Raw genomic sequence first — 23,880 nt, 5'->3', positions numbered from 1 at the left:
ACGGAGGAAAATAGTCAGTCAGAACCTGCATACTTTTTATTGGTCATTTTCACACTTGCAGGGACTCTAAAGGGTACGACCAGGTCTCTTTTCATGAATCTGGCCCAAAACATGAATCCGCCACCATCTTGGTGATGTGATGTCGCAACGTTGTTGGAACATGGTGGCCATCTCCCAACACTACTTCACCCATCTGGACCATCCAGGGTTACATGGCACTCATCACTGAACAGTCTCATGCTCCAAGGAATCCTTCTGCTTCATTGGCTGCTATGGTCATAGAATGAGAGGAAGTCATGGTGTGGCCCCCATCCTCAACTGATCTCAAACCTCTTGAGAACCTTTGGCGAATCCTCAAACAAAAGATCGTTGAGGGTGGGAGGCAGTTTCCATCTAAACAGCTGCTCTGGGAGGCTATTCTGACATCCTCCAAAGAAATTCAAGCTGAAACTTTTAAAATACTCACAAGCCAACAAGGATGTCAGAATTTTGCAGCTGCTATCAAATAGGGGTTCTTATGTTAAAAAGTAACTCGGCCTGGTGAGATGTTTTTGTTTTAACTACCTTAAGATTTTAGAAAATATGGCCTCCTTATGCTTCAAATTCAACTAATGACTATTTTCAGCTCTTTAGAACCTATAAAATACCTTGAAGCCGTTGTGCATAATAATTTGGAACAGTGCATTTTAAGTTTACAAATAAATATTCAGATCTTTGGCAGGTTTGTTCAAAAACATTCCATTTATGCCCTAACAGTTGATAATTTGGAAATTATGATGACTGTCATTTGCTTTAACTATTTAGGAAAATCCAAGAAAAATATCATTTGGATAATAACTTGAACGCAGTATATACATTTAATTAGGAAAAATACATTCACTTTGAGGAAATGAAAATGTAATTGCCAGGATTTCTTTTTTTTAATCGGCTGTGGCTCAGTAGGTAGACCTGGTCGTCCAGTGAGCTCGTCTCCGACTCTCCGCATGTCGAAGTGTCCTTGGGCAAGACACTGAGCCGTAATTTGCTCCCAGTGGGCCTGGCAGCGCCTTGCATGGCAGCAGCCGCCCATTGGTGTATGAATGTGTGTGTGAATGGGTGAATGTGAGGCTTTGTAAAGCGCTTTGGGCACTGTGATTGTGTAGATAAAGCGCGATATAAGTGGAGTCCATTTAACATTTAATAAAAAATGTCCCCCCCCCCAAAAAAAAAAAAAACTGTGAATAAGCAGGGGGTCGAGGAAAAATGTTTGCTAATAGGCGGGGGTTCCGCAAATAATATATAAGTTCCCGCCCAAAAATCTGCAAGTAGGTGAATCAGAGAATGCCGAACTGCGAATATGCCGATTGCTGGGTTCTACTGGTGAAGTTTTATACCCTCTTGTTGCATAGTCTACATGTTGTGTGGAGTTGTTCGTCGACACAAGATTGAAGTCCCCATTAATCATTCATAGTTTTTTTTCATGCTTGCATAGAGTATAGTAAATCCATTCACCGTATTAGCTGAGGTGACAAGGAGAAGGTCGCATTAAATATTTCCAACATTTGGCACGTGGTTGGTTGACCTGGACAGCTTCCTTCACTTCCAGTGACTGATGGCATCTAAGGACACAGCATGTTCCAGGAATGAAACGATCTCATGAGATGATTTGTCCAACAATCTTCAGTAGAAGTTGATCTATTTGATATTTGTACAGCGGTAGTTTTCATTACGGCAGCGGCAAACTTTGACATTGATTGTTTACCTTGCAGCTTCTTTGTTGACATTTCCCGCTCCAACTCTCATTCTTATCTTTTTCAAGTTCAAGGTGATGAGACCAAACTATAAAAGTAGGTTACTCACTAGGCGGTTAAACCTATCTAAGACGCCACTCCCAATCCACCAGCAATCTGCAACATGCCACTACCATTTCCGAATGAGTAAATATTAATTAAGATCAACTATGCATTATTTAGCCATCAAAGAAAATGTCTGTTTTTACGTGAGAACCGATTTCATATCCACATACATAACCCATACATTGAAGGAAAATATTTCCACCTCAAAATATGTTTTTTCTCTTCTTGCCAAGAGGTGAATGGAGGGTCAACAAAACAGTGGCTGCAGGAGCCGGCTGTTTGATCCCTGTTCCCAACTGTGAGTTGGGAGCTTTTCCAATGTTTGCAAACCATTCATTGTTTCAACAAGAGGTCAGTCTGTGATCTGAACAACAGTAACAGTCATTTGTCCCCAAGCCTCATGTACGTGAAATTTAATACTTAATAATTACATGTTAGTTGTTAGTTGACGCCTGAGCATGCATTTGACTTGGATGGGGATTCAACTTTTGAAATCAGACTCTGATTTCATATTGACATGCTTCTTTGACAAGATAATATCAAACCACAAAAACAGTCAGTGAAGCAAAACAAGGGGGGAAGAAAAAGTGCTTCAACGGGAACCTGATTTAACCTTCAGGGTGAAGATGGAGGCAGGTAGCACATTTTTTGACGTGTGTAAGCAGGCCGTATGAAAGTGACTGCGTAACATGAGAGCAAACATACCGGAAGAACCAGAAAACGTTTACATGACCTGAGGAAGAGATAAAGAGCGGAGCCTATGGTTTCCCACAGAGGGGTGTGTTAAATTCTTGGCTTTCTCAGAAAATATGTTATGAGGAAGGGATCTGCTCTCTATTTTTTGCTTCAGGCTGTTTTAATTTGTTTTTTTTTCTTCCCTGATCAGCTGTGTGATCAAGTCATGGTGGATACACTTGCATTAATTGAAAAGTATTCCGATAAATAGTCCATTATCTTGATCTAGAAGCCTTAAATGTATTGTGGGTAGATCACAAATGGACTGTTTTTACTGCCCATTGAAAGAAAAACAAAAAAGGTACAGTATGCACTGATCACTGTTGGTGTAGCACACAGATGGTCACGAAAGAACATTATCATTATCTCACTCTATATATTGTATCTTTCTCTGATAATGTCAACATGTTTATCGTTACAACTAACGTCACATTTCTCTTCTGCAATGCATCATCTCAATGCTATCATCAAGTAGCTAGCATTATTATTCTAGTATAGTAGTGTTACATAGTTGTAATAATCAATGTTCTTATCAAGTAGATGAAAGGCAGTACAGTGGCCTTGTGGTTACAGCAACCTCCCGCATACCCCCAAAATGTTTATGTTCATTAAAGATGCTAAATTAGTACCGTAATTATAGGTGAGAATGTGAGTATGAATGAAAATGTGAGTGTGAATGGTTGTTTGTCCTGACCTTTTACCTTAATGCAGACAAACGCTAGAGAAAATGGATGACGTTTAGTGTAGTAAAACTATTAAAAACTCAATCACCGTCATCCTTTCCAGTTAACATGGATATTTGACTTCTCAAGCCGTCAATGGCAGTGAATGTGTTAAAGAACGAGTCTCAATAATTCTTTTGATTTTAGGTGACTGTTCTGAGGTTTTGTCTGCAGGGTGCACTTTATTTCTTCCTGTGCTGTAAATCTCTTTGTTGTGGAATTTAACTGTCTGTTTTAAATGCTTTCTGGTAAATAGTAACATAAACCTCTTTTTGGACGACAGTAGAGGCTTGGTCCACGTGGTAAATCCTCGAGGTTAGAAGTCTCCTGCTCGTAAAACTAAGGAATTTTGCAAACATCTAGCTGTCTTCTGTGGTCTTCCACATTGAGCACGCCACTGCATTACTACTTTCAAACAATATCGGATTCTGCATTTGCGCTCATGGGTCTGATGGCTTGTGTTACATTTTGTTTTGTTAGCCCACGGAATCTGTTTTATTTTCACTAAGCTACAAAATTGCAATTAGGTTGTTATATATATATATATATATATATATATATATATATATATAGACAATTATTATATCATAAAAAAAAATATTTTCCCCAACATGCTATTGCTAATGTAATAGCCTTTTGTACTGCGTAAATTGGGCTTTCCATCTACATTAAACTTCGTGATTTTGTTCTATAACGGCAATCTGTATCTGTGACACCTGCCTCAAAGGTAATGGCATACTTTTAATCAAAGATGTACTTTTGATATAATTCCAATATGATAATTTGCTTAACTGAATCTGTTTGTACCGTAGCGTAGGGTTTCATTTCTATCCCTCAAAGCAGAATCGATAGCTAATGTACCCCACATTGATAATTAATGAATGCCAGTGGACCTTTTCCAGTTCCAAAAAAGTGCAGGTGTGTTCCCAATCTGTAAATGCCAAATGTTATGGATGCAAAGATGCCCTTTTGAAGCTAACACCCAACAGTGACAAATACATGTAGCCCTAGAGGTGCGGGTAAGGGGCTGGGCTTTCTCCGAGGGTCATATACAGAAAAATCTACAAATACAAGAACCACGTTTACATTCTTTTACCGAATTCATCAAGCATGCTAAAACCAGTCCATCCAGCACTTATATATTACAAATATTTTGGGGAAAAAATGCTACGTTAAAGCAGTCTGTTAAAGATGACAGGCAAATAATTTAGTATTTTTCAGGATTTTAGGGTGGCCTGCTGCCCTGTATCCACTAGAATAGGGCCAAGCCCACAATGAGCAGAAGCCAAATCGCATCTCCACATTCAGAATCAAAACGAGCAAACTGCAGCAAGCTTAACATTTTAAAAGCAGTTCCTTGAGGATCATTAATGTGATATGTTCACAGATTGGACCTTGGCGCCAAGTAAAAAGTGGAGAAAACCAATGTTGAATGCTGACTTTATCTTTGATTCGTCTGGATGTAATTAAAACAAATATGTTTCTATTATAGTTGTAAATAATTTATTTGCATCTTTGTGTATCTTAATAACCTCTATACAAAACCAATGAACAGTCGTAGTAGTTTTTAGGGGTGTTGCACCCAGAATGTGGGTTTTGCGACACTCTGATGTTTGACACCCACATTTTGCATGCTACCCCTCCACCTTTTTTCTTTGGGGGCTGTGTTAAATGTTTGGGTTTTTTTTTTTGTATATGCTGGGGACAGCATTCAAAAAATGGACTGGTGGAGTGCGCAAATGTTCCTCTGGCCATAATTTGGACACCACTGGTTTAGGTGTTGTCGAAGTATTTTTAAAATGTCAACTTGCACAAAATATGACCTAGCGATATTTGTTTTAAATGTTTTATATTACAGTAGAGGCCCATGTTCTGCACTCATGTCAAGGATGTATTGCGCAAGGGTCAAAACGCAACCTTCGGAGAAAAGACCTCCATAATTTCCATGTGCCACGTGCGCACGTGAGCCTTCTCCGAAGAGTTAAACGGAATCATAGTAAAAAAAATCATCTCCAAGGCAGAGCTCCGCCTCCGGATTGTTGAGTCTGCTGTGGCTCAAAAATCACACCACTTCAAATCCCGCCTTCCTAACCACAGCCCCCCCCTGGTCCCCATCGGTCCCTCCCACCCGGTGGACCACATTGAAAGGGGTCTCGTGTTGTTGCCAAACATTGCAGAGTGAAGGATCATCTCTTTGGTCAGACCTCACTGCAGCATCACATCCCATCACGTTACTCTATTGAAATTCTATATTATAATAGTGTTTCATAAAGTAGACTGTTGCGCATCCTGTAGTGTGCGTGGAAGCCATGGAACCACTCTATGCATTGGTGGCATTTCTAATCTACTGCCAAATTCAAACAAGTAAGTTCAAATTCATTGCTCTTATTGTTTCTTTTCTTCGAAATTCTAACAGATTTCAAATTGTTCCTCTATTTTATGATTCATAAGGTCAAAAAATATGACATACTGTAGGCTTGTGATATTGTTTGGGTTTAAATTGCCCACTCTTCTGGCAGTACCGGATGCAAAATGTTGAGGTGGGGGTTTGGGGGTTAGCTTGGTCTCCCAGAATGTAGGTCAAATCTTTCCTACTCTTTTTCTTCCGCGTGAAGGAACATTTTCCCAGACTCGCACGTTCCCTTGATTTATTATCATCAACATGTAAACCCATTTGCTTTTCATGCATCTCTCAATAGCCGTTTTATTGTGCTTTTCATTTGTTGGCGCTTAGCAACACAGGTCCTGCAGCCAATCAGCTTCTATGAGTGGGTAAGGACACTTGGTCATTCATAAAGTGGAACTGGACGCCACATCTTTTTTTAACTTAAAATTGTGCATAAGAATGGAATTCCTCTAGTCCACCCTCCAATACAAACACTGTTTCAGTTTTGGTCACACATTGTCAGACTGGTTTCCACCCAGTATGCTGATTTTGAGAAATAGTGAGTTGTAAAACGTGTTCAAACTGGCAGCCTATTCATGCAGTCCCAGAGTTGGCTTCAACTTGAAAACTTGACCTTAACTTGAAAAGATAATGTATGTGCAAAGAAACTAAAATCAGATATGGCTTTGTTCCTTTTATTTCATATCCACAGTCGAATCCTTACGTGCTATTTTTAATCTGTATTTACATTTAATGTCCTTAACAGAAAAGTTCCCAGATGGTCTTAATGTTTCTTCACAAGTGATCAATTAAACACACCAAATATTCGAGACATTTGGCAGCACATTCATTTTCACAATATTTGTTTATTCCCAGTCAATAAGGCCACCGATGAGACCATGTTGTCTTTAAGGTCTGAACTTTAAGCTCAACAGATAAATAAATAATGTGCAACCGTGGTAGGAAGTAAAAAAGTAAAAATACTTTGTTACTGTACATTTTTTTCAGGTATCTGTACTTTTTTGGTATTTCTTTTTTTGTACTGCTTTTTATTTTTACCCCCTACATTTGAAAACAATACTCTTTACAACTTTATCAAAATGGGCTTTTTTTGCTTATTTGTTTTTTCTACGGTGACGTAACCATGTAAAAAAGATGTAAATAGAAAGATGTTAAATCAACAGCATTTGGGATTTTGATTGGTTTATTGATTGAGATCTTGGGTATTTATAAAGCAGAAAAAAAACAGGGATAGCAGTGACCGTGGCCGTGGAGGAATGTGAACCAAGGAGCATTAACGATGATGATGCAACAAATTCGGAGAAGCAAGCGGTTTCCCATCTGTATTTGTTCGATGTTGTCAGCTACAAGAATGATTCATGATAAATGTGTTGTGTCTTGTGCCTAAAAAAACACCAGCTTCTGGTGTTCGTTTTTTTTTTCTTCTATTGTGCCAAGTTGTGAAAACAGGTATTCTATATAATTAACAGTAAAAATGTTTTTTGTTTTTTTTTACTTTGAGTTAAATCAGTGCATCTAGTTTTAGCGGAGTCATTTTTTACCCAAGCATCAGTACTTCTGCTTAAGGACTTGTACAAAATGTGAGTAATTTTGCCACCTCTGATGTGCGATGAACTTGGGGTTGAGGGACTGTGTGATGGCTTTGAGACAAAACGACAACAGCTTGAACTCTTGGCCTTTTGTCAATAATTGATTGTTCATCATTTTTCATTTTTCCTGGCAAATGATAGTATTTAAACACACATGAAACCACCATAAGCGCCATGGCTTTCAGACAGAAAACGGCTTCACAGATATTATACTTTATGGTTAAGTCCCGAGTTGAGGGATACCTCGCACAGAACTCAGTGACACAGACTTTTCCACAACTGCAGAGACTTTCAGCATGGCCAAAGCCACCAGATGTTCGTCTTTTGATTTACAGCTCTGAAACATATACATAGCAATAAAGAGTCAAGTTATTTCAAGTCATGTTTCCATTTAATGTGACACAAACGTAAACATGTTTAAATAGTTGACTATAATAGTAACATGAATGTGTTCATTTTCTCTTTTTATGGCATAGTAATAGTATCACTATTTAGGTTCTAAATGAGTGCTGCAGGGTTCGTTGTAAGCACCTTCCTCTGGCCCATGACAGGAACAGGTGGCTCTTTTGGGTTTCAAGCCCTAAAGGCTTCCAATGACTTTCCAGACATGGTATATGTGATGCACTAAACAGCCGGTTTGGCGCTTTCAGTTCAGTGGATCCATTATAGATGGAGGTCAGTGGTGCAACCTATTTCTTCATCAGATGACTCATTTGGCACAGGTGACCTTATGCTATAGAAAACAACATTCTTTTGTGATTTTGATCTGCTTCATCTGAATTGGTGGTGTTGAAACAAGTATTGACTCTGACTACGCCACTCTGGCAGCTCTTGCTGAAAATGGAGATAGCTTCCATTGGCTCATGAGTGGTCTTGCACTGCATTTACTCCCTATTCAACACAATATTTCTCCTAATAATTTAACAATTCATCCATTCATTTTCTATACCCCTTGTTCTCATTATGGTCTTGAGTGAGCTGGAGACTATCTAAGCTGACCTTAGGCGAAAGGCAGGGAACTCACTGGACTGGTTGAAAGTCAATCACAGGGGACATATACTGTAGAAAAACAACCATTCACACTCATAGTCTCACCTACAGGCAATTTAGGGTGTCAATTAACCTACCATGTATGTCTTTGCAATGTGTGACAAAGCGGAGTACCTGGAAAAAAACAGACGTTTTTTTTTTTTTTTTTTTTAAAGGAATAATTGACATGTCTTGGATGAATTAGCTCAAAATTATCATTTGGATACTATCTCTGTGCAGCAGGTGCACAGACAACATGCGGGAGCAAGAAGTTCCCATGTGGAAATGGGAGATGCATCACAGTCTGGTGGGTGTGTGACGGCACAGATGACTGTGGAGATGGCACAGACGAGCTTCCTGATACTTGCTGTAAGTATGAGAATATGTGTGGGCCCTATAAATCCTCAGTGTCAAGATCTGTAAAATTTCAAACAGTATTGTTTTTTGTGTGTGTCTTCCAGTGGCCAAAACATGTAGACCAACAGACTTTAGTTGTGGTGACCACCTTCACCAGTGTATACCAAACACTTGGCGCTGTGATGGGAAAGCAGACTGTGAGAATGGAGCTGATGAAGAGAGCTGTGGTGAGGAATATGCACACAATATGGACAGACACAATCTTCCGAGCAGAATGGAAGCTCCTCTAGTTACAAATGGGAAATATGACAGTTGTGCCTGCGATCTTGCTACCACACCAATGGACCTGAGTTCAAATCCAGGTTCAAGGAACTACTGCTCTACTCAGAACTGGCATGATTACGTGGGGCCTTCTGAGGCATGCATAGCTTGAAGGACCCCTTTGCGATAGATTCCAAAGAAGGGTGAAGTATTAGTATAGTTGGATTAGAGGACACGTGTGGGACATGGGCACATGTGCAGGGGGGTCGAACAGTGGGGGGAAAGCCACAACTGTCCCAGGGCCGTGATGTTGGTCTACCCTTTGCAGCTGTAACAGTTTCAACTGTTGTGACAAGGCTTTCAACAAGGTTTAGGAGTGAGTTTATGGGGTCCCCCCCCAATTCTTGTACGAGCATATTTGTGTGGTCCCACACTGATGTTGGACGAGAAGGCCTGGTTCACTGTCCGCTCAAATAACTTAAAGGTGTTCTATTGGGTTGAGGGCAGGACTCTGTGCAGGCCAGTCACGTTCATCCATACCAAATTTTCTCATCCATGTCTTCATGGACTTTGCTTTGTGCACTGGTGGCCAGACATGTTGGAAAAGGATGGGGGTAATTCCCAACCTGTTTGACTGTTAAAAATCTCTTGGTATGCTGAAGCTTTCAGAGTTCCTTTCACTGTAGCTCAGGGGCTAATATTTTGGACATTTCCAACTTTGTGGGAACAGTTTGGAGATGGCCCCTTCCGGTTCCAGCATGACTGTGCATCAATGCACAAATCAAGGTTCATAAAGACATGGATGAGAGAGTTTTATGTGGACGAACTTGACTGGTCTGCACAATCCTAACCTCAACCCTATGGAACACTTTTGGAGGAATTAGAGCGGGGACTGAGAGCCAGGCCTTCTCGTCCAACATCAGTGTCTAACCTTACAAATGAAAAAAAATGGTCAAAAAGTCCCATAAACACAGTCCTAATTAGGGTCGTGTCTTAACTTTGTTAAAATTAATGATCAGTTGCCTCAGTGCAACACATGGAATAAGATTATATTGTGCAAAGGAGGCTGACGTGCTCCCTCCTGCTCCGAGCCTCAGCCTACACTTCAGTGAAGTCAAATTGGGTGAGTGAAACAATAAAATATGTCTATGCCAACATTGAGCCGCTAACAAGTTAAACGGTGGGTTGCATTCTTGCACTAATGTTTTTTAGCGTTTATTTTAGTCTTCACACCAACGTAAGAGCCGATGACAGAGGGGGGGGAAAAGCTTAAATTTAAGCTAAAACATCACCAGAGGTCAAACTAGCAATTTTGCATCACAATGAATTGGGACAAAATTCACATAAACATCTTACAGTCACACAAACACTAACCTTTTGCCTTATCTGTGGGTAGGTAAAGGAATCACTGTTTTAAAGCATTGGGTTCCATTCATTACTCTTGTTTTGCCTTCTAGGTTTACTTTTGTTTTCAAAATTCACCGGTGTCGTGTGAAGTTACATTTCGTGTCCAGAAAAGGCCCCTCTGACAGCTACTTCTGTTTGACCCAACATCCCAAATACTAGGAAAAAAAATATTGTTTTGGCAAAATATGTCCCCTTTAAAATCCTCTCTGCGTCCAGGCAAGTGAGTGAATACTTTTGGAAATATAGTGGAATATATGGAAAAGGAAAGTGGAAAAGGAAATGTCGAATCGTACCTAACTTACAATGTAGATCTTGGGGACTAATAAGGTGGAAGAAAACTGGTTCAGCAGTGACAGGGAGGAACATGGACCAGGTTAATCACGACAGCAACGGATTCAGAGAAGCTAGATAGTCCGGATCCATGGCCTTATTTAAGAGAATTGTTTCAAGTGGTTGGCTACATGACTCATGTGTGGCAAATGCAGTGTATTCTGTCAGCTGAAAAACCACACGCTTTGGGTGTTCAAAATTTCTCTCTCTAATCTGAAAAAAATATTTTTTTTTTCAGATTTTCATTTTTTTTTTTTTTAGCCAGTTCACAATGTTTGCAAAGCTATGGGAACATGTTTTATTTTTGCTAGCTAACTATTCAACATGCAACTTGTAATGTATTTTTTTTTTTGGAAATCAACAGTACAGTATAAAATTGACAGTTAAAATGAATTTTTACTTTTATAAGTATATTTCAGGAAGCACGGTGGGTGACTGGTTAGAGCGTCTGCCTCACAGTTCTGAGGACCGGGGTTCAAGCCCCGGCCCCGCCTGTGTGGAGTTTGCATGTTCCCCCCGTGCCTGCGTGGGTTTTCTCCGGGCACTCCGGTTTCCTCCCACATCCCAAAAACATGCATGGTAGGTGAATTGACAACTCTAAATTGCCCGTAGGTGTGAATGTGAGTGCGAATGGTTGTTTGTTTGTATGTGCCCTGCGATTGGCTGGCAACCAGTTCAGGGTGTGCCCCGCCTCCTACCCGATGATAGCTGGGATAGGCTCCAGCACGCCCGTGACCCTAGTGAGGAGAAGCGGCTCAGAAAATGGATGGATGGATGGATGTTTTTACTTTTACTTAAGTACAGAAGTTAAATCTGTATGTCTACTCTTACCAGAGGTTTTTTTTCACACAAGTATCTGTACTTCTATGTAAGCACAGAGTCTGAGTACTTTTGCTACGTTTGGTTCTGCCCATTTAATGTATCCATTCCTACGTGTCCTAGTGGGTTGATGTTGATCTATTTTGATCTCTGGCTTCTTCCCTGTGTCCTCTCTCCTAGGACCAAAAAACTGCACAGTCACAGAGTTCCGTTGCACAAATGGGCAGTGTGTGTCTACTGCGTTTGTGTGCGACCAGGAATCAGACTGCGATGATGGCAGTGACGAGGCCTTCTGCCCGCTGGTGACGTGCAATGCTGCTGCTTTTCAGTGCAATAACAGTGTTTGCATTCCACGTCTGTGGGCCTGCGACGGAGATATTGATTGCGTAGACGGTTCGGACGAGTGGACCCAGAACTGCGGTACGGCAGCACCTACCTCTTCGCCAGCTCACCACTGCTCTATCCTGGAATTCCACTGTGGTAGTGGGGAGTGCATTCATAGAAACTGGAGGTGTGATGGAGGAGCTGATTGCCTTGATCGATCCGATGAAGCCGACTGTGGTATGTGTGATCCCTTTCTCAGTACTTGACTCAATAGCAACTGGACTGTTCTGGTTGTCTTAAAAGATGTTTCGTCTCTCATCTGAGCAGGCTATATCAGTTCATGCAACAAGGCTGAGTTAGCTAAAGCCTCAGGCTAGCCCGCGGCTAGTCTGTCCCAACTAAGCCTTGTTGCACGAACTGATAAAGCCTGTTTGGATGAGAGATTAAACGTCTTTCTAGGACAACCAGAACAGTCCAGTTCCAGTCCGAGTCGATGCCCTGAGAATGTAATGACCAGGATGAATGACAATATTCACAGGCGTGTTATCCTTGCTTCAAATCCTGTTTAAACTGCTTCAAAACCAGTTTTAGCATCCAAATGCCTGTCTGATTGCATCCCTCTAGTACGTCCCACCTGCCGTCCTGATGAGTTTCAATGTGATGATGGCCCTTGCATTCATGGAAGCCACCAATGTAACTATCGGTATGACTGCAAGGACATGAGCGATGAAAGAGGCTGTGTTAATGGTATGAAGCTTCTAGCAAGCTGGAGCTACTTTGACTACGCATTCCCTGATATTGTTTTATCTGTTTGTCTGTACAGTCACACAATGTGACGGTGAGACCAGATTTAAGTGTCACAGCGGGGAATGTATCAGCATGGATAAAGTGTGTGACAAGGACCGTGATTGCTGGGATTGGTCAGATGAGTTTCTAAGGGAATGTAGTGAGTACTGAAATTTATATCTGTCAGAATACTTTGCCTTGGCAGTATCTACCTGTTATGTCGCCAGGGGGGGAAAAAAATTGCAAAGCCTTTCTGTTTTCAGGCTTCAATGAATGTCTCTTCAACAATGGTGGCTGCTCTCATGCCTGCATCGACCTTAAAATTGGTTTTGAGTGCCTCTGTCCCACGGGATATCATCTGGTTAACAAAAATCAATGTGAAGGTAAAAAGGAAAGACCCCCCCTCCCACCCCCATAACATCCATCATTTGATGTCTAACACCTCCTTAACAAACAACAAGAATTAGATTTTTTCCTCATCTTTCATCAGATGTTGACGAGTGTATCTTCCCAGAGGTCTGCAGCCAGATCTGCATTAACCAGCTAGGCAGCTACAAATGCGAGTGTGCAGAAGGTTACCAAATTGACCCATCAACCAAAGCCTGCAAGGCCACTGGTGAAAATCAGCTCTCTATGTTCTTTCTCTGAATGTTGATTATACAACAAATAGAGGGTATTTCCAAGTTATGAATAACTATAAACCACTATAATCTTTTAGGTACAATTCCCTACCTTTTCTTCACCAATCGCCATGAAGTCAGAAAGATGACCTTGGACAAAAGTGAGTACACACAGGTCATTCCCCAACTAAAGAACGTAGTGGCTCTGGACATGAACATGGCAACAAAAGACATCTACTGGTCAGACATCTCCCAAAAGAAGATCTACAGGTGAGGGAGATTTTATTGTTTTTGATTGAAGTTGACCCAGTGGCATAATGGGCCAGTTGTTTAGGAGTAGGGCTAACCTAACCCTAATTGTTCCAAATACAAAATAAGAAATAAATAATCTTTATTTAAATTTTTTTTTTTTTTTTTTTTTTTTTTACAAAAACTATAGGAGTGAGGTTGTGGGGGCTCCATGCCCGTGCTAGGGTCACCCAGGGCAAAGAGGTCTGAGTTGAGGGACCAGACAAAGCATGGCTCAGAACCCCCTGTGACGACAAAAATATTGGACCATGTTTTCCCTTGCCCACATATGGGTACACCGGGGCCCCCCGAGCGCATGGTGGCCAGGCTTGCACCTATGGCCACCGTGCACACAATATGGGTTCCCTTTCCCATGGGCTTACCACTTGTGGTAAGCCCATGGGAAAGGTCCATTGTTAGTTGGGTGGTGGCTGAAGGTGGGGACATTTTTGTGCAACAGGGGAGTTTGATATTTGTGGTTATTTATACTGTGATCAATATTTGTTGGAAAAAAAACTAGGTTTGAGAGGGGACAAGCAGAGAGAAAATACAGAAAAAAACACAAATAAAGACAAAACAAGAGCAGTCTAGAACGTACTACAACACTTGGACTTCTATGTTCATCACTGATTATCCCTAAAAGACACCACGTGCAAACATCAGGGTGTCTATACGTGTATTAGGCATCATGACACCTTACGCAGCAGTTCAATTATCAACTTTGTGGTTGTGTCATCGGATTTGCCACCGCATGTCTTGGACACTCAGGCAAAGAGAGGGGCTTAATTGTCAATCCCCCCTGGTGTGTGTTGCTTTTGATGGTGGGGGAAGATGCCGGTCCGGCCTAGCAGACCCAAACATATTGTGAGGGTCTGCTGGCAGAGTCCCCAGTCAAAAACAGTTTCAAACTCCCACCTCTGGCAGAACCACATCCCAGAAGAGGAGGGGGACATTGAGTCCAATTGGGCCATGTTCTCTGCCTCTATTATTGAGGTTGTCGAATGGAGCTGTGGCCATAAGGTGTCTGTTGTGGTGGCAATCCCCAGGCCTGTTGGTAGACACTGGTGGTGAAGGATGCTGTCAAGCTTAAGAAGGAGTCCTATCAGGCCTTTTTTGCATGAGGGATTTAGGAATCAGCTGATGGGTATTGGCAGGCAAAGCCAATTTCTGGCCAATAAACTACATGAACTTCTCACAGAAACAAATAGCTCAGGAAATATAATGGTTCGGGTTGGGCATCGAGAATCGAGAACCGATTGGAACTGGGACTAACATTCTGGTTCTCCCGGAATCGTTCAAATTTAAAAATTTCGGTTCCCAGTTTCGATGCGTACAGTCTGCTGACCCCGAAGAAGAAAGTGGCGAAAACCAACGAAGAACATGCACGAAGACGTGCCTGTGCCCAACAGCGGCGGCAAACAAAAGTGTGTCTTGACTTTGTTAAAATTGATGACCAGTTGCCTCAGTGGAATAAGATTGTAATGTGCAAAAAAGGCTTTTACGATGTGTAGAACTCTGACGTGCTCTCTCCTGCTACGAGCCTCAGCCTACACCGCGTGGAACTTCAGTGAAGTCAATTGGGTGAGTGTGAAACAATACGTCTATGCCAACATTGAGGCAGCTAACAAGTTAAACATTTGGTTGCACATTTGCACCGATGGTTTTTAGCCTTTATTTTAGTCTTCAAACCAACGTAAGAGCCGATGACTGGAAAAAAAAGCTTAACATTGAGCTACAACTTCAACAAAGGTCAAACTAACAACTTTACATCACAATGAATTGGGACAAAATTCACATAAACGTCTCACAGTATCACAAACACTAACCTTGTGTCTCATCAGTGGGTAGGTAAAGGAATCAAAGTTTCAGAGTATTTGGCTCCATTTATTACTATTTTTCTTGCCGTCTAGGTTTACTTTCGTTTTAAAATTTCAACGGTGTCGTGTGAAGTTACTTTTCATGCCAAAAGGCTTTACTTCCGATGCGTACCCTTCAAAATAAAAGGATACAAGCTTAAAACAGGAAGTCAAGTTAAAACTTGCACATAGAAACCTTTTGATGTGGTTAAACAGTCGCAAATAACTATTTTAACAATTCTGTATTTAACTTTGAGCTGAAACATTAATTAATGAATATTAAGGCAATTGGGTTAGTTCCACACATATTGCCTTTTAGTTCATAGGTTTGATTTTGATATTGGTTACAAAGAAGCCCAAGTCAAATGTTCATTTTAGTCTATGCTGTGGGGTGCTCAGAAAATGGATGTTCATAATTTGGATACCCTATATTTGAACCATGCAAGCTTTTTGACCCAGGCCTCTAAAAGAATTGGAATTGAAAATCATTTGGAAACGGAATCCAAATGAGGAACCGGAATAGGGACCGGAATCACTCAAATTCAAACGATGCCCAATCCTAATCATGGTACTTGTAAAACAAATCAGACCAATGCTGTTGATGTACAGTATGTTACCTCATCTCTTAGATTTAAAAAATATATTACAGGGGTTGATACCCAACCAGTTTTCCATGTAAAAACAGGTTGTTGTTTTTTTCACTTTAATTCCAGAGCTCAAATGGACTCAGCGCAGAACTCCACTCATCACACTGTAATGATTTCTAATGACATTGATGCACCTGAGGGCATTGCCTTTGACTGGATCCATAACAAGCTGTATTGGACTGACAGCATTCGCAACACCATCTCTGTGGTAACTGCTGATGGTGATTGTCGTAAGACTCTCTTCTCCCAAGGCTTATCTAAACCCCGATCAATCGTGGTTGATCCCTACAACAAGTAAGCCGCCCTCCTATACCACCTTGACTTTTGTCAGCTGGTTCTCATTTCAGTGTTGTGATTGCAAAAATGTATGCACGTATTTGTCCGGCCAGCTTCCTTTACTGGACTGACTGGGGGAATCCTGCTAAAATTGAAAAGGGTGGTCTGAATGGAGGTGACCGCATCGCTCTGGTTACTGACAACATTATGTGGCCCAATGGAATCACACTTGGTACACTCCGACCTTCTAGTCTCTCTGTATTTCCTCCTCTCTCTTTGAAGCCTGACTGACAGACCTGTTTCCCCTCAACTATCCCCATGCCCTAGACCTGTTCAACCAGCGGCTCTACTGGGTGGACTCAAAGTTACACACACTCTCCAGTATTGACGTGCAGGGTGGAGGCCGGCACACCCTCATTATTGATGAACACAAGCTGAGCCACCCGTTGGGACTTACATTGTTTGAGGTACTTATTTACAGCCTGATACCTATTGTTGGTCAAAAAAAATTCTTTTTTTTAATTTAAATCCATAAATGCCTTGTTGTAGTTATAGTGTTGCCATAAATATATTCTCTTCTTTGTGCACTTAAGGAAAGAGTGTTCTGGACAGACGTCAGTAACAATGCCATCCTCAGTGCTAATAGGTTGACTGGCGCAGACATCACACCAGTGGCAGAGCACCTGTCATCTCCAGAAGACATTATTGTGTACCATAACGTTAAACAGCCTGCTCGTATGTGGAAACCTTTGATTGATTGATTGATTGAACCCTATGGATGGGTCACATTTCGTCATTAAATTTGCACAAGAGATCAGACCCATTATTTTAAAAAGCATTGGCATTCTCCTCTAAAATGTGGATCTCATATTAATAATATCACCACCCCCTATTTTTGCAGGGAGAGACTGGTGTGGGGTTTCCAATGGTGGCTGTGAATTCATGTGCCTGGGAGCACCACAAGTGGGCAGAAATCCCCCTAAATATACCTGTGTCTGTCCTGATAACATGATGCTAGCAAGTGATATGAGGAGATGTGTACCAGGTATGTCGATTACCAAAGATCTGACCTAAATTCAACGGACATTTTGTTAATATATTGCACTCATTCACTGCCTCTTATTATTATTATTATTATTATTTCTATTCCATAAGTGGTGTCAACTCCTAGAGCCCCCGTACATCCTCAGATTCCGACAACCAACCAACCTGCACCAGGCACAAACCCACCCAAGTCCCATACCTCCATTGCTCCCATCACAACCACAAGACCTATGGTCAAGCCAGTGCCGAGCACTACGAGGCCTCTGGTCAGAACCTCCGCACCCGAATTTAGGAACACTTCACCACAGCCTGTGAAACACAAAGCGCCTCAGAAAACCACTCAGATTCCAGTCACTTCACAAGGTAAAGGCCTTGAACAGTGATCATCACATTGTATTGACAGTTAACACTGCTGAAAACCATATTCAAAACATTCATGGACAAGATATGTGTATAGATGCACTCAGATTTTCTTCTTTGCAGGATGCATTTGGTAATACATGTAGATGCATTTGCAAAAAACGATTTGATTGTACATTACAATGTACAGGTAGTCCACAAAGGTAAATGGATTTCTTCTTTGTGATTGAATACATTGGAATTCAAAATGGGTTTTTTCACCTTTTCCCTGAACTTGACCAACAAGTCCAGATGCCTTTGATTCAACCTTTGAAGATTACCCTAACTTGGATGGCAAAGAATGTGTACTGACATACTGTATGTACATCTAGGCCCTGCTTTACAACCACGTTCATTTTGTAACATTTCATTTGCAAGATTATTTAGATTTATACTGTATATTATTATTAGTGACGCTTAAGCTCTGTTTCCACCGATCCATTCACTTTGCTCCAGTGAACAACTCTTAACATTATTACTATTATTTTTTAAATGTATGTCTGTTTAGGTATTCCATATTTAAATACACCTTAGGACTGGAGACAACCGGTTTCCTTACTCCGTTATATAGGCTTTAATGAAAGTTTTGTGATCTATGGCCATTCTTTGCCTTTTTCAGGATTAGGCATCTCGGAGCTTGTAAAATACTTTGTCACATATAAATTTGTCACATATCAGCTGCAGTACATACAGTGTACCAGTAGACAAACAATTTACAAGACAGAGGCAAAAAACCCCGAGACTACCTAATGATTTTAGTTGGTGTAGAAATTCAGAAATTTAAAAGCTAATTGCTGGTTACAGGGTCAGTAGTGGAAAATAGATGGATGGTTATTTGACTTATTATGTCATTTTTTTTTTCTTCAGACATTCCCCATGCGTTTGCTACAGTGATACCTAGGACATCTTCCAGTACACCAATTGCCTTGTACGTTGTCTTACCTCTGGGTGAGTAGCTTTGGTCACAGAAACCAATATTGAAATGCTAATCCACTGTATCAAACTTCACACTGGTTATCTTTGTGTAGTAATCATTTGTATGCTGGCTTTCGGTGGCGTGCTGCTATGGAAGAACTACAAGCTAAAGAACACCAACACGATCCACTTTGACAACCCTGTCTATCAAAAAACCACAGAGGACCAAGTGCACATTTGGAGGAACCATAGCTCGGATGGGTATTCCTACCCAAAAGTAAGTCAATGGGGCTGTTTTAGCCACTTATTTACAGAGCCTTGTCAGTCTTTATTGCTGGTCTATGTGAATGGTTATCATTTTTAACAACGAAACAGTTTTGAGATTGTTGTTGTGTAAACATTGATGTATTTTCATTGTCAAAAGCGGGTACTCTGACGCTCAAGTGCTACCAAATATTGTTGGTGACCATTAAGATATGGCTAACACAAAACACTTGCTGGACACCCACTGGTTCAGCAGGTTGTCGTCACATCTTTGTAGCTTTTGAGCGTAAGATAGGAATGACTAAAAATAAGCACCCATGCTAATGTTACCCTGTTGCTATTTTTAGCTCTGGATGGTGCAGTATTTTACTCCATAGTCTCCACTTGGCCTGAGTAGTCAGTTTTCTTGCTTCCATCAGTCTCAAATCAAAACGTGACTCCTGACTGTGGCCAACAAGGGACCCTCCTTCTCATTCATCGTTGTTCTTTGTTATCTGGCGGCATTCCGGCTTCTATTGCGGCATGGTTTTCGCAATCTCCTGAAGTCCTATGATTGATGCAAAAATAATAAGCCCGAGCCAGTACTGTGCAATAGAAAGAAAACTTTCAAAAGACAACTGTACAGAAGAGCATTCTCTATCACTGTATTTTTATTGAGACAAATGTATTAATAAAACAAGTTAATCTTTGTTTTCTGTGACTTAAACCTTTTATTTGTCTTATCAGAGACAGGTTGTGAGCCTGGATGAAGAGGCAGACAACCCCACATTTACTGAAACCTAACTTGGGATGGAATTCAAAGGCATTATCAGACGACTATATCCTTATACAGCAACAAAACCTCTAGGAAATCCAGGTTCAATTCATGTTGGTCATTTTAATGTTTGTTGTGTTTTTGTTTTTTTTTCTCCCAAAATAGAGACCTTATATTTCAGTTGAACTTAACAATTTGAGACAATTACACACCTTAAGATACGTATTTAGTTTTTCATGGTGAGTGTGCATTGTATGTGTGACAAGACTAGTCCTGCCTGTTTTTCCTCAAAAGTTTCAGTATTATGTTTTTATATGTAATTATTATACCAGCAATCACCATGGTATTGATGGAAAATAATCACTTTTGGAGGATAAGGACCTCAAGTAATCCTGCACACTAGTTTGTTCCTTCAATAGTACACTGCATACACCTCCTGATGCAACCTTCCCATTTATCCAACCTTTGGACCGGCACTGGCAAGTAGAGAGCAGCATGGTGTTGGTACATTGGCCGGGAATTGAACCTGCACCTTCTGCATAAATGGCAGGGTTTCGTTGTCAGCTACATGTTGCTCCTTTCTTCTGATCTTTTTATTGGAAAGACTAACTTAAATTTCTACCCGATGTCTGAGGAGGACCAATGCATTCCTCAAAATAGCTTTTATGCAACCATGTGAGACCAGTGGGGCCGAGCATAACGCGCTGTACTACACGTGCATATTTATAGCCTCCCTTAGGATGAGAACTTATCACAGCATTCCTGACAAAAGAAACACATGTGCCTCGTCACAATATTTTTTAGCTCCTGTGGTTTGAATTGTGAGCAAATGCTGCATTTTATTGTTGCTCAAAAGTCCACGTTTGTGTTATTACTGGATAGGATTTGTATAAAATCAGTGCATATTTACAGTGACTTGTTACACCCACCACAGATGCTGTTGTGATGTCCACTCTTTGTGGACTTTGTGGTGGAAGGTAGAGAATCTTAAATGTAGATGTACATGTGTAGATGTACATGCACGTAGCCTTTTATTTTTATTTTTTTTACATTGACCCACTAGCACTGCAGGTTATGTGTGTAAATAGGGTGTTCATAAATGTAAATATTTGTTCTGTTTTAAGGAAATAATACCTCTGCTGTAGCCTTTGTTGTCAACATTTGCTGTATATAAATAAATATTTTTATTTATTATAGATCCTCTCCGGACTCTTATGTTTGTCTTTAGCATGTGTACTGTATGAAGGTTTCAGACCTTTGTTACTCAGCTTACTACAGTATTGATTAGATTTACCTTGCTAGTTAAATATACAGTGTTAGCAATTGATATTTGGTTTGTACTAGAAGCATTAGACACTGTTTTATTATTTGCTAATTGCATACAATATGCTCAAACCAGTGGCACGGTGGACGACTGGTTAGAGCGTCAGCCTCACAGTTCTGAGGACTCGGGTTCAATCCCCGGCCCCGCCTGTGTGGAGTTTGCATGTTTTCCCCGTGCCTGCGTGGGTTTTCTCCGGGCACTCCGGTTTCCTCCCACATCCCCAAAACATGCATTAATTGGAGACTCTAAAATTGCCCGTAGGTGTGACTGTGAGTGCGAATGGTTGTTTGTTTGTATGTGCCCAGCGATTGGCTGGCAACCAGTTCAGGGTGTACCCCGCCTCCTGCCCGATGACAGCTGGGGTAGCCTCCAGCACGTCCGCGACCCTAGTGAGGAGAAGCGGCTCAGAAAATGGATGGATGGATGGATGCTCAAACCAAAGCTGGAAAAACTATTTCTAGTTCAATAACTTGGGGAAGGAACTGAAATCAGCAGCGTACACAATTGCAACTACAGTATTAGGCACCCAAGAAAATATGTTTTTAAAATATCGCTGAATAAATTAATTGCAATTAAATAAATAATGTTTCTTTTTTTTTGACTGTTCAATTAATTTCATTGTTACTGTAATTACAGGACCGGGGTTGCAATTGACAGGGTTGTGAAACAATGCTAATGTTAGAGTTTTTGCTCAAGAATGCTAGCGATGTTACCTGTTAGGCTAACTAGTCAAGAACAAATTTAGCGCTAAAATAAAAAATGTAAACTTTGATATTGCAGCAATATGTATTTTTTTGTAATAAACCAACGGGTTTGCGTTGGTCTGATTGACACACACCATTATGGCTAAAAACATTGAAAAATAGGAGAGAGGACTTACCTTTTGTCTCCCCATGGTCAGAGCAAATAGTTAAGGATTTCATTTCTACTGAGTCATGCAGTTCACTTTTTTTCTCTTCCTCTATAGCTACAAATATTTTAATAACAGGGTTACGTTTATGTTGACAGACACAACTTTTAACAATTACTACTATTTAGAATATGTCTGTGATAAAGGTAAATGTGTTACCAATTACAAAAAAGACCAAATCTATCCGTTAGCTATACTTGATATGGGAGTTGTTCATAAAGAGGGAGGGACATGATAAAAATAGCCATTTTAGGGGCTGATCAAGAGCTATTACATATTTTTAAAAAATATTTAGAAATTAATTTTACAACAGAGGTGGCACGGTGGGCGACTGGTTAGAGCATCTGCCTCACAGTTCTGAGGACTGGGGTTCAAATCCCGGTCCCACCTGTATGGAATTTGCATGTTCTCCCCGTGCCTGCGTGGGTTTTCTCCGGGCACTCCGGTTTCTTCCCACATCCCAAAAACATGCATGGTAGGTTAATTGAAGACTCTAAATTGCCTGTGTGTGTGAATCTGAGTCCGAATGGTTGTTTGTTTATATGTGCCCTGCGATTGGCTGGCAACCAGTTCAGGGTGTACCGCGCCTCCTGCCCAAAGATAGCTGGGATAGGTTCCAGCACTCCCGTGACCCTTGTGAGGATATGCGGCTCAGAAAATGGATGGATGGATTATTACATATGGTCAGTATTGAGTGTGATCTGTTTTTAGGAATCTCTTTGAAAACATTTCACAACACGGAATGCATATTTGGAAGCCATATTTGTATGTTTTATTTGTTTATTATCTTGGTTTTCTTAATTATACATGGAGTATACTGCTATGTGTGACACAGTTTTGATATACAGTATGTGCAGCAGCATATTCAACAAGGTGCTTGTCGGGAAGGGCTAGCTGAGCTTCTTTGGAAAGAATAAGCTTTTCTTAGGAAGTCCAGATGTCACGCTGCAAGGCAAAACCCAAGGGCTTTAGGGCTTCTTGAAAATACTCCCAGACAATGAGATCACATTTATGTAAAATAACAGCACCGGTTTTTTATTTTTTATTTTATTTTTTACAAAAAGCGGCACGGTGGACGACTGGTTATAGCGTCAGCCTCACAGTTCTGAGGTGCGGGGTTTTCTCCGGGCACTCCGGTTTCCTCCCACATCCCAAAAACATGCATTAATTGGAGACTCTAAATTGCCCGTAGGCATGACTGTGAGTGCGAATGGTTTTTTGTTTCTATGTGCCCTGCGATTGGCTGGCAACCAGTTCAGGGTGTACCCCGCCTCCTGCCCGATGACAGCTGGGATAGGCTCCGGCACGCCCGCGACCCTAGTGAGGAGAAGCGGCTCAGAAAATGGATGGATGGATTTTTTTACAAAAACATTATTAGGCCCACATGCACAATCCAATGATATCCAAGCAGAGTGTTTTTAATACCTCAATATTCTCATTCATCAGAGTTATTTCAGTCACAGGGCATTGAATCGATCTCAACCGGACTGCTGTGGTTGTCTTCGAACAGCCAGAACTGCCAACAGCGGTGGAGGTGCCAACTGGACCCTCTGTGTGCCCTGTTCCGGTCTCTGGCTTGGTGGCCAGGGGACCCTTTCTTTTGCTCCTTGGACCTGCCTCTTCCTCTTCCCTCCACCCTTTGCGCCCTGCCGCAGCACTCTCTGGTCTTAAAAGGTGCATTTAACAATAAACTGCGGTGTAACAGACTTTTAGATTACAGAAGGAAATATATTTTTTAATTGCACGCAGAAAATTTTGCATTTTGGCATTTTGAAATTGCTGCCTCAGCCACAACAAGAACAACCGTTGCAACGAGAAGGGCAGCACCCAGCTCTGTGACTCCTCTCTACTGTGTGGTCATGTGCAAAGTTCAAGGCCAGGCATTAACGGAAGCATGGAGCTGATAACCTGAGTGAGGTGTGAGGGAGAGGGTACAGTGACACTTCTAGGCAACAACAAGCCAACCATGCCTGCAGGTTTCC

At 41.2% G+C, this 23,880-nt stretch overlaps 1 protein-coding gene across 1 annotated transcript; it reads left to right on the top strand.

The window, feature by feature from the left end:
* Positions 1–5,445: 5,445 nt before the first annotated feature.
* On the top strand, positions 5,446–20,860 carry ldlra (low density lipoprotein receptor a). The gene is made up of 18 exons (XM_061699845.1): positions 5,446–5,656; positions 8,558–8,686; positions 8,779–8,901; positions 11,672–12,052; positions 12,440–12,562; positions 12,639–12,761; positions 12,865–12,984; positions 13,092–13,217; positions 13,320–13,491; positions 16,079–16,306; positions 16,402–16,520; positions 16,616–16,755; positions 16,882–17,023; positions 17,190–17,333; positions 17,444–17,695; positions 18,599–18,679; positions 18,760–18,923; positions 19,637–20,860. The coding sequence occupies exons 1-18, from the start codon at positions 5,602–5,604 to the stop codon at positions 19,691–19,693; spliced, it is 2,679 nt and encodes an 892-aa protein (XP_061555829.1). The 5' UTR covers positions 5,446–5,601; the 3' UTR covers positions 19,694–20,860.
* Positions 20,861–23,880: the final 3,020 nt, after the last annotated feature.

The sequence above is a fragment of the Phycodurus eques genome, chromosome 16, assembly GCF_024500275.1.
Source record: "Phycodurus eques isolate BA_2022a chromosome 16, UOR_Pequ_1.1, whole genome shotgun sequence".
In the NCBI taxonomy this organism is placed as follows: Eukaryota; Metazoa; Chordata; class Actinopteri; order Syngnathiformes; family Syngnathidae; genus Phycodurus; species Phycodurus eques.
The sequence above is the reverse complement of the archived record's forward strand: the minus strand, read 5'-3'. Positions and strand labels throughout refer to the sequence as shown.

Excerpts from the sequence above, each read along its gene's own strand:
- ldlra (XM_061699845.1), top strand. The coding sequence starts at position 5,602 with ATGGAACCACTCTATGCATTGGTGGCATTTCTAATCTACTGCCAAATT. Across the intron at positions 12,762-12,864 it reads TGAGTTTCTAAGGGAATGTA|GCTTCAATGAATGTCTCTTC; the intron begins GTGAGTACTGAA and ends TTCTGTTTTCAG. Across the intron at positions 18,680-18,759 it reads GTACGTTGTCTTACCTCTGG|TAATCATTTGTATGCTGGCT; the intron begins GTGAGTAGCTTT and ends ATCTTTGTGTAG.